At 35.6% G+C, this 12,119-nt stretch overlaps 1 protein-coding gene across 5 annotated transcripts in view; it reads left to right on the top strand.

Moving 5' to 3' along the window:
• EHBP1 (EH domain binding protein 1) overlaps positions 1 to 12,119 on the top strand; it is a 347,198-nt gene that overhangs the window by 170,768 nt on the left and 164,311 nt on the right. For all 5 annotated transcript variants that reach the window (XM_065890712.1, XM_065890717.1, XM_065890715.1 and 2 more), the window contains one exon: positions 1,768 to 1,957. In XM_065890712.1, coding sequence (XP_065746784.1) covers positions 1,768 to 1,957 — 190 coding nt within the window. The remainder of the gene's footprint in view (positions 1 to 1,767; positions 1,958 to 12,119) is intronic.

Here is a 12,119-nt window from a genome sequence, read left to right as displayed (position 1 = left end):
GGAAGAATAATCATCATAAACACCAGATACTTGTGTTTACGGATAAGTAACTAGAAAAGTATCTACTCATAAAGGGAGTTAACAAGGAAGATTTTCTGCCTGGGCTAGACTCAGGTAGAGAAAAAGGAAGACTTCCCTAAGAAGTTGTAAGCATAGGCCTACCTTCATGTGGATTTGACGCTATGCTGGCAGGATGATCTGGGAATCCCCAAGCCAAGAAAGTGAGAAACAAAGTGGCTTCTAAACTGCTTGGCAAATGCAAACATGAAACACTCTGAACAGAGGGACTCCCAGCAACTACACAAGATTTCCTCAGATCAAGTCCTAAACTCACAATCTAGAATTACAGAATACACAAGGAAATAGTTTACTAAGAGAAAGAGTCAGGAGACAAAAGAAACACAAGGATTATAAATCCAAGGAATTCAAATGATAGATTTATCAGATAGAGACTATAAAGTAAATATGTATAAATGATTAATGACTCAGATCTTTTGTACCTAAGGTATTATACACACAGCCATATGAAGAAACATGCTTATGAAATTCAAAATTCATGGAGAATTGAACATTAAATTAGACACAGATGAAAAGTGAAGAAGTTGACTGGATTATAGATGTGAAGGAATTATCCAGAATGTAGTACAGGAGAAGTAAAAACTTGTAAAAATATGAAGGACAGAGGTAATTCAACATATATTTAATATGATTTTCTAGAGAAGAGAATAGAGAAAAGGCTATCAAAGATATAATGGCTGATAATTTTTCAGAACTAGTGAAACACATGAATCTCCAGACACAGGAGATTCAAGGACTCTGGAACAGGATAAACTTAAAAGAAATACACACTTAGACATGTTCTAGTAAGATTGCTCAAAACCAGAAATAAAGAGATCTTAATCTTAGTCAGCAACCAGAGACAAAAGATGACTTACAAAAGAGCAATATTAAACCAACAGGGGGCTAATATTTCAAAGTGCTGAGATGAGTTAACTAACAACTAGAATAAACTACCCAGCTAAACTATCATTTAAGTTTGAGGCTGAAATGAAGACATTTTCAATGCCTGGAAGAATTTGCTATTAAAGGAACCTCACTGGGGCTTCCCTGATGGCGCAGTGGTTGAGAGTCCGCCTGCCGATTCAGGGGACGTGGGTTCGTGCTCCGGTCCAGGAAGATCCCACATGCCACGGAGCGGCTGGGCCTGTGAGCCATGACCGCTGAGCCTGCACGTCCGGAGCCTGTGCTCCTCAACGGGAGAGGCCACAATAGTGAGAGGCCCGCGTACCACCAAAAAAAAAAAAAAAAAAAAAAAAGGAACCTCACTGAATGAACTTCTAAAAGATGGTCCCTAATGGGAAGGGAATTTAACACAGAGGAAGAGAAGAAATTCAAGAAAAAAAAAGTTTGGTGAGGGAGCATAAAAAAAAAAAAAAATGTTTTCTCATCTTATTTCCTCTTCTGTGGATGTGGAGAATATGTAGGATTTACTCTTATTACAAACATTTTCCCAAGGGTCTGTATATAGCAGAGTATGACTTTGTATTTTAAAGACTTAAAAATACTTTTTAAAAGGGAAAGTTTTATTGTTAATGATTAACAAAAGATTGAGAGTGCCTATTTCCAGATTATAAGTTATCATTGGTTTGGGTTTTTCCTTATCATTTTCAGTATGTTCTAGTTTTATAAATGAAAATATTATGGTATTTTAATTGGGAGTAAACTACTTTTATAAAGACATTTAACAATAATTCTTCTTTCATTTAGATCAAATCCTTTTTATGAACCTAAACCAACTCCTCCTCCAAATAATTTGGTAAGTCCAGTTCAAGAACTGGAAACTGAAAGGAGAGTAAAAAGAAAAGTCCCGGCCCCACCAGCCATCTCACCAAAGACAGGAGGAGTAAATGAAAACACAATTATGTCTGCAGGAAGAGATCTCTCCACTTCTCCTAAGGTAGGAGTTTAATCTTAGTAAAACATGTATTAGTGTTTGCTTGTTTTCCCCATGCAATTTAATTCAAATTAAGAAAAGTCATTATTAGCTATTTTTGATGATATAAAAGTAAAATATAAGTAAATCCATTATACTGCAACATTGTATATACGTTTGGGAGTCTATAATATGGTACAGTATGGATTGGTTTGTTTGGGTTAAGATTTGTTTTTAAAATGCTGTCTTGAAATCAGATGAAGAAAGGCGTTAGGATTGTAGCATTGGTGCTTTGAAGAAAGGATACTTTAAAACATCTAGGCATGAGAAACAGCTTACTCTAATACAGAGGAAGACGTAGAAATCATCTTTTGATAAACGTACTAGAAAGATTGAGGCTCAGTGCAGAGAAATACTTTGCCAAAGAATATCAGTATTGTCATTTTGGTTTATGTCAGATTGCAGTTTTGGCCTTATTGTCATTCTTTTTTAGAAATATTAATGGATAATAACTCCATGGAAAGGTGAAGCACAGTGTTGAAACAAAGTCTAAAGCTTTTAAATGGTTTGACTGCAAATAGTATATCTTTCATGTGTAAGCTAGAGATGTTGGATTTAGCAAGTTTTTTTAGGTAAATAACTCATGACCATACTCATGAGTGTTTTGTTGTTGGTGTTGTCACCATATAACATTATTTAATTCTCACAGGTAGTTGGGGGGAAGTGAGATGAACTTGACCTCAGAGGGATAAAGATCACGGGTTCCCCAGCCAGTAGACAGGATTGGAACTGGCATTTCCATTAATTATGTGCTATCTGGACCATATTCCACTTCAGGTGCCTGGGCTGCTGCTTTTCTCAAGGGCATCAGGTTTCAGTAGTTCCTCTTGGATTTTATAGTTCATTCTGTGGCTTTCATTAAATGACAGAGTTCTGAGATAGTTTATTTGTTTGCTTTTATTTTCGTTGTTTCAGAGGGAGAGTGAGTAAGTTCACTGAGGTCCTCACTCTGCCATTCTAGAAGTCAGTCTACAGGTGTGTTTTTATACCAGCTGTTTTTTAACTGTGTGAAACTTTAGGAGGAGCAATTAGGACTAAATTCTGCCTTGCTATTGTCTAGGGAAAGTGGAGGTGGGATCTATAAATGAAAGCAGCAGATAGTAGAAATATAAAGCAAAGGAGAGGGTCAATTCCTATACCCATGAGAGCAAAGATAAAGACAGTAACTGAGGCATTAGTCAAAATCAAGAAGCTATGTAGGAGCTTTATCCATTCTAACCATCAAGAATGCCTACACCTGTCCCTTGTTTCCCTGAATCTCTGCTCGGTTGCCTACTCCCTGCCCCATCCCCCTTCTGTAGTCCATTGGATTTTGAAGCTAATCATGAAATCCTAATCCCTTTATAGGGGAATGGAAAGGGACTTAACAGTACTTTATTATGTGCCAGGCAATGTTCTGTTACTTCATTTGATCAGAAGAGCCTGAGAAATATATAACCATTATCTCCTTTTTACATATGAGAAACTGAACTTTAGTTAAGTAACTTGCTCAAAGTGATAAAACTAGTATTGACAGTGCCAGGATTAAAATTGAGGTCTTTTGAGTCTAAAACCCATGTCTCGCATTGTGCTGTTCTATGTCTAGAGAGGTATTTCCAGTTCCAAGTTGGAACTCTAAATTCTGTTTTCCATAGAAACATGGTTACACACGGTGATTAAGTTCTGTTGTAGAAAAGTTATAACATAGCTATTTTTTATATGATTTTGAGGATAGTGTTCCATTGTAGACACATTGTGGAATAAATGATGTTTGTGGAGAAAGCTGAGCATTTTACCACCATGCTTCTCTTAGAAAATGCCTCATCATGTTCAGACACAGACAGTAGAAACACAGTCATATGCACAGTAATCTGCTGATCTGGAAGTTAGTTTGGATAACTCAACTATGTGAAACACAACTGTCAAAGATTACTTTAAAAAAGATTGCTGGGCTTCCCTGGTGGCGCAGTGGTTGAGAGTCCTTCTGCCGATGCAGGCAACGTGGGTTCGTTCCCTGGTCCGGGAAGATCGCACATGCCGCAGAGCGGCTGGGCCCGTGAGCCATGGCCGCTGGGCCTGCGCATCCAGAGCCTGTGCTCCGCAACGGGAGAGGCCACAACAGTGAGAGGCCGGCGTACCGCAAAAAAAAAAAAAAAAAAAAAAAGATTGCTGATATATTATTAAATGAAAAAACAAAGTGCATAACAGAGTATAGTATGATAGCTTCTGTATACATAAAGTTTTATTTAAAAGGCTTTATTCACACATATATGTAGACACACATACACACTCATATACCTTATGGAAGGAATCACAAGTAACTTAATAGAGGTTACATTTGAGGAGAAAGGTCTTGGTGTAATGGTGAGTATGCACAAGATTGAAGAAGCCATTTTTTTTCCTTTTTTACCTTTCTATGTTGTTTAAATTTTTTAACTTTATAAATATTTTTCTTTTCTTTTTGTTTGTTATACTCAGAGGTTACTGAGTAATGAGATCATGGATCTTTTTTGTTGTTGCCTTTTGTGCAAGATACCAGATGACATTTCCCCCCAAAAATTCATCCTTCAGAATAGAGGAAGTCACTCTTAGATTTGACCAGTGGTATTAGTTTGGGGGTGGCCTGGGGTTCCATCAGACACCTCAGTGTTGTGCACTGGAAACCAGGTATAGAGGCTTAGCAGCAGGTCACTAGGCCCACTGTTCCACTTCCATGGCACAAACCTTTTTATTTTTTATATTTATGTAAGATTTCATTTGGAAAAAAAAAAATGGACCATTGCCAAACCAAAAAAGAAAAAAGAAATTGGAAGCTACTAACTACACAATTATGTATGAGATAAGGAAGAAGGTTAGAATCAATTGTATACTGACAGTGATAAAAGATGATAAATGACAGCTGAGAAAGCACAGTGGTATGGGGCTTATTCATCATAGGAATAGACCTGTATATATATCCAAGTAGTCCTGAAGACTTTGCAGTATTAAAGCTTAGTAAAATAATTGACCATTTTGTCTACATGAGAGTCTTATTATGCTTTGTGTACAATATTCTGTTTAGGAAAGCAGGAAAGTGTCATAAAAATATTTCCATTAAAATTAGAGTTCTGATGCTTGAAAAGGTATGCTTCTTGGTCAGTTATTCTCCTTATTTGTAAACTGAAAAGGAGGCAATAGTTCAAATAAAGCTTTTGAAAAAAAAAAAACAGACTCAAATTTTAGTTGAATCATAAAAGGATATTTACACCACAGTTGTTTTAGATAACAAAATGCCAAACTGCACTCAATGGCAATTGACTGCAGAGGCTATTCAGTGTCATAGAACAAGTGCTTAGCCAGATGATTAATTTCCCCCACCTGTCACCTGAAACTACTTATTTTTAAGAAAATTTATGAAGAAGAACCAAGACCAGGATTTAAACAAAGAGATAATTTTATTTACAATATTTACAGTATTGTAAATTAAATTCAAACTGCCCCCCTAAAGGCAATTAAAGACCCCTCACCTCACTGGTATAGATCGACATAAACTCCTCACTTTAGACCATTGATTTCTGCACTTGTAAAATGAGAAGACCATGAAACTTTTTAAGACAACTTAGGACAAAAGACCAATATTTAGGGAAGTAACCTGACATTCAGAGCACAAGCATGCAATAAAATAAAATGATAAATTAGGCTAATGGTGGCTGATCACCATTTACTGACTGTGAATATAAGTTAATAAGTATATAACTCTGAACTCCTAGATATGATTCATGCAATTTAGTATAAAGTGCAAGTCAGGTTATAAGAGCTTAGGAACATAAGTGAAAGTGTTGCCAAATACATCTGCAAAGGTATATATTAAGCACTGTATACCTAATTCCATAAAAATCACAATATTAACAGCCAACTATCAATGACAATAAAGATTTCACAAGCATTACGCTTACGCTTATGATAACATGGAGAGGAGTCTCCCTGCACATTCAATGATGAAATGAGCCTGGTCACATGGAGAAGGGCTCACTCAAAGATCCTGATCAGTACAGTTCTAGTGATTGACCATGATACTTCTGTCCACTTACTCCATCTCTAAAAGTGGAAACCTCATTCATACCTCAAGACCCAGCTAAGTGACTCAAGCCCTCACTCATATTGTTACCTCCTTCTAGAAAACGCTGGTAGAGACCCAAGTTTTATACTTGGATGTTTTTGAGTACAGATTGCAGAAACTGTGAGAAGCCCAGGGTAAACCAAAGTCAGAGTTACACACAGTAGTCCCCTTGATTGATTCTACCAGCAATTTCAAACCACAAAGCAAACACCCTTTTCAGTTTTTATACATAAAGGCCTCCTTCTAGAACGTTCTTTACCTCCATTTCTGTCTGTGCAAAACTGTGCACAATGGTGCCTATGGGCCATTCATGCTGAAATACAATAAGCACACAGCCAAACTATTAATTTCCTCACATGTAAGTTGAAAATGCCTCACATCTTCCAAAGAAAATCATTAAAAGATGCAGTTCAAAATTTAATTGAATACAATAGTTTATAAAATAAAATGCTACACTACATTCAGTGATAGCTTGCAGAGGGTGAGATAAGGGTAAGCTTAACTTACCTGTAAAGTTTTTATTTACTGGAATACCTTACTTACCAGAATACCCTGTTCCTCAATAATACAGAATAAATAGGGCACAGCTGTATGTTTCACCTGTTCTATTGGTTAGTATTCTTTTGGTTATGACTAATAGAAACAAGCCATTTTGTTGATTTTTTTTCTTAAGCAAAAAGGATAACTTATTATAAAAACACAAGGAACTTTTTGCAGAACTGTAGGTAGAAGACACAGCTGGTTCTTTCAGACCGCAAAGGGCTTTTAAGTCAGTTACTGCTACTATGCATTTGTCAGATTTGCCCCATTTGTGCACCAGGGCTGAGATTAGAGTTGAGGCAAGGCAGTGCCCAGAGCATAAGATTTAAGGAGGCATTCACTTTTAGGGTGGTGCAGATGCAGAGTCTCATTTGCACCCCCTGTGAAGAAGTGTCTCCTTAAATTTTGTGCCCCAGGAGCCTCTCTTGCCTTGCCCTAGTCAAGGCCCTACAGTGCACATGTCCAAATGTATTTTAGAATTGACATTGTAGGTGCCAAAAAAAAAGTTTCTCAATAACCTCACCAGTAATTCTGTGCTCTGAAAATGACCATACCTTTTCAGACAACATTGTGTTAACGTAGTAAACTGATTTTGAAGGGAATACTATTCCACTTTTGATAGCTTGGGTTTTTTGTTTGTGGTTTTTGTTTTTTGTTTTTGCATTCTACCATACTTCTTTCTGCTCAGTTGCAGAATTTGCCTCTTGATTTTTCTGACTGTATTCAGTGGAAGAGATAAAATGTTATATTTTGCTTAAAGAAACAAACCATGATTAGGGTGCTTGCCTTTTGAAACAAATTTTGTAGAGTAATTAAGTGTGATTTTGAAAGGTTGGTCTTTTATATCGCTATATTCCAGAGTAACTAAATAGGTGCCTGTTACAGTTTTCCAGTTGAGGATTGGAAAAAGAAGTGCCACCACATAGAAAAAGAACCTGAATAAGGTAAATAATTTGAGCACGTTAATGACTCAGTTTGGCTTGTTTGCTAAAAGCTTTATAAAGGCTAAGGAGTTAGCAATAAATGGTGAATTGAGTGTTATTGATGTATATTGTCAGGATCATTTTAGGGTACATTACTGATGATAAATGTGAATGAAGCACTGATTAGCTCATCCTTTACTGCATGAAGAGGAGGAATATATTTAGAGCACTTGAACAGATTCATACAAACTATGACAGAACCCTTCTCAGTTCCCAGTATTGGATAAATTTTACTCCATAATAATAAGAAACAAACAAAAAAAAAAAAAAAGAGAAAAGACCCTCAACAGCGTGCACAGCAGGGCCAGGACTAGGGTGAGGCAAGAGAGGCAACTAGGGTGCATAATTTAAGGAGCCACTAACTCTAAGGGTAATCCAAGTGTAAACATGGCACTTGTTTAAACCCCAGAGTTAGTGTCTCCTTAAATTTTGGCAATAGATGCCTGATTCATAAGTGGACACTTACAATGTTATGTGTGAACCTGAAAATGAGTGCCTCCTTAAATTTTGTAAATAAATAAAATAAACTGGTCAAGAAAAGGGGACTGATCCTAGCATCAGAGCAAATGACCTTCTGTAAAACAAACTTAGCACAGAAACAAAACTTTTTTTAAAAAGAACTTCTACTCAGTATTTTTAGTGTGACTTGTTTGGACATTCTACTAATGAATTAAACAAGGGCAAGTACCAAAAATAATGATCTGAGACAAAAAATTAATCACGGGTGAATCTAGATTAATAATATATGGGTTTTTATTGTACTATATTTGCAACTTTTCTGTAGATTTGAAACTTTTCCCCCCAAAATAGTAAAAAGTAATCATTTGAGAATAGGAAAGATCTCTTGGATATGAAAAAACATAATTTTCTAATTTTAAACTTATAAACAACTGATAGTATATTGCAGAACATCAAATTAATGAGTTAGAAAACAAACTTGAAAATTCTCTTTAGAATTCAAGGTGAAAAGATGAAGAGGTTAAAATTCTGGGAGGAAAAATAAAGAATGGAGTCAGGAGATTCACTATATTTATAGTAGGGTTATAGAAATAAGAATAAAAAGAGGGAAATAATTTACCAAAGACAGAGAAAAGAATTTATATGAGCCAGAGAAAGATTTGAGTCTTAGATTAAAAGCACTCACAAGGGGCTTCCCTGGTGGCGCAGTGGTTGAGAGTCTGCCTGCCAATGCAGGGGACACGGGTTCGTGCCCCAGTCCGGGAGGATCCCATGTGCCGCGGAGCGGCTGAGCCTGTGCTCCGCAATGGGAGAGGCCGCAACAGTGAGAGACCCGCGTACCGCAAAAAAGCACTCACAAGTACCAGGCAAGATGAATGGAATGAGATCCAAACCTAGACATATTCCAATAGTACTTTTAAATTTCAAAGGCAGGTTACCTACAAAGGGAAGATGTTACTATCAGATGCTTTTATAACATTAAATGCTGGAGACAGTGGAGCATGTTTACATAATTAAAAAGAATAAATATCTGTAAAAGGCTTGAAACACATCAAATATATAAAAATTCATGATTTTGTAATGTTAATACCAAAATAGTTGACTTTTGAAGTTGCTATGACACCAACTCATTATTGTGTAAATTGATAAATAAAGGAAAAAGATCAAGTACTCATCTTGACTTTTCTCTATAAAATGTATTTCAAGATAATTAAATAGTTGGTGAGGGAAAGTTCTTCCCTATAGAACAATTCTAGCTATGAAATACAGATAGACTGATATCATTGGAAAACTCACCATTTCATAATCCCTAATGAAATAATGGATCTAGCAACAGTCAGCATGGCTGATAAAATCATTAGTGAAAAGGTTTTTTAATAGATGAACGGATCAGGCTGATACTTAACTGTAGTGATCTGCAGTGATCAATCTTTTTTTTTTTTTTTTTTTTTTGCGGTACGCAGGCCTCTCACTGTTGCGGCCTCTCCCGTTGTGGGGCACAGGCTCCGGATGCGCAGGCCCAGCGGTCGTGGCTCATGGGCCCAGCCGTTCTGCGGCATGTGGGATCCTCCCGGACTGGGGCATGAACCCGTGTTCCCTGCATCGGCAGGTGGACTCTCAACAACTGCGCCACCAGGGAAGCCCCTGTAGTGATCAATCTTAATGTAATTAAGAGTAAGACAGTCAGGCATTTTGTGCTTCCTGATACATTGCAATAGCAAGTATATAGGACTACCATAAGTATACTTGCCAAAGAATTAAACTGAGATCTAGTCAAGCCACTGGTTATAATAACTACCAGATTACAAGAAATACTGAGTGGTAGAGGAGCATGTTAAATGACACCATGAAGATGAAATCAACCAAAATGGAATGTGGGAAATTCCTTAGTAACTTTTGAACTTGCATCCACTTAATTGCATATTCTCAAAACAGACAGAACTAACTTTGAAAGAACACAGAAAGAAACAAGTAGTCCATATCATAGTGAGAAATTATAGCACATCTCTCTCTATAATTGATGGAATGGGCCAACTAAAAAATATCAGTAAGATTTAAAGACTCAACAATTTTGACCTCATAAAATACTACACCATAGAATTCGTTTCTTTACAGAGACTGACTATATTTTAGGCTCTAAAGTAAATTTTCAACAAACTTAAGAGGGTTGGAATTATGTTTTCTGCCCAAAGTGCAATTAATGTAGAAGTTGATAAAAAAAAAACAATAGCTAGAACAAACCCATATATTTGAAAATTAATATATATACTTTCAAATAAACTATAGGTCAAAGAAGAAATCATAACAAGATAAACTATAAATCCAATGAGAATTTTTGGTTTTACTACTTGATGTCTTGAGGAGGAAGGTATTTATAATCAAACTGAACTCCTTTAGTCATTTCTATGATGGTTTTATGTTTACTTAAACTTCTTGCTTGGCACTGTTTTTTAATACAAGTCCTAATTTGCAAGGCTTGAAGAACAAGCCTGACATGCTTGAACTTGGAGAAGCCTCAAAAACAATCACAGTACAATTGAGTTAATGGAGCAACTAGATATCATAAAATGGCGTAATATTTCTTTTACTGTCTGTTTCCATGGCATTCAAGCAAGAGTTTAGGACATATTTTCAATGGTAGTAGATATTCTTTAACCAGCTTATGTACAGGAGGCCAAACTACTGTGGGATATGTAAACTCTTTAATACCTGGATTAACAGTTGTAATCTAAGGATTAATATATACACTATATATTGTCTTCATTAGTGCCATTTTCATTAAGGGTGTGTGAGCATATTCTTTGCAAACCTGCGTGTAGTTAGATCATTACATTAGGTCTTAAGTATGTAACCCAGGAATCTTTTGTATCCTTTAAAAAAAAAAAAATTCTAATATCGCTCAACATAGTGCTGCAGAAAGAAGACTTTAAAGTTAGATAAACCCCTCTAATAATGATCTTATTGAAAAGCAAAGCCAATAATTGAAAATACATTGTGAATAAATTAATAATTCTTTGAGAATGTAAACTTATAAAGTATTTGATACTTTAATAAGTAAGTTTGTAGTACTACTTTACAGTAAAATATATGTCTGTTCTAGTACTAAATTCCACAGTTTGGGACCATTCTCATGCCCAGAATGCCTCGTGAAGCTCAAGAAATAATTATCTGTACTACATCAGAATTTCTAATTCTAAGATGTATTAATTTGGATAAAAATCCTAAAGCTATTTCTCCACCTCCACCCCCACCAGCAGCAGTCGATGCTATTGAAGTGGAAACTCTTTAGTGTTTATCTGCTTATCTCTTTACTGCTTTGGAAAAGTTAGGTTTTAACATAGCTGGGCTTTTTTTTTTTTTTAACAAGGACCATCCACATTTAACTTCTTATATTAAACCTCTTAAGTACACAAAACAGAAGAACCTCAGATAATTGAGTGATTAGTATAAGCAACAGAGTTTATTTTTAATTTTAATAGAAAACAGTTTATTCTTTCATGTACTCACAGTAACTTGAATTATTAAACAGAGATCTTCATTTGGCCTGACTTCAATGTGCACTTAAGATTTTCACACAAGGTAAAAAAGTTTTTTCCATAATATATTGTTCCCCTTATATATATTTGTTTAAAACATGTTAATATTTTTAATTTACTTAACAAAACTTCACCTTATACAGCAGATGTTACCTTCATTTCAGCCCATACTATTCTCACAAATTTAGAATTGACTAACACAAGTAAAATCTTTTTAATATAGATATTATTTTACTTATTCGCTTTTTTCCCCAGAAAAAGTGTGCTTCCTATAGAACACCTCTAAATTTTTTTGGAAAGAAAAAATTACTTTAAAATACATACTTATTTAATACAACTTGACATACCATGTCCTACGCATTACCAATTCTGTATTTATAATATTTTAATGATGAGGCTTTAGAGTATACATAACCAAAGATGTTACTAGTACATTTCTTAATTTTGAAAATATTAATTCAGACACATGAGAACTTTATAATTTCCATGAGCAGCAACCATAACTTTGATAAACATTAGCCATAAAAAGA

The sequence above is a fragment of the Phocoena phocoena genome, chromosome 14, assembly GCF_963924675.1.
Source record: "Phocoena phocoena chromosome 14, mPhoPho1.1, whole genome shotgun sequence".
In the NCBI taxonomy this organism is placed as follows: Eukaryota; Metazoa; Chordata; class Mammalia; order Artiodactyla; family Phocoenidae; genus Phocoena; species Phocoena phocoena.
This window is presented reverse-complemented; position numbering and strand designations above follow the sequence as displayed.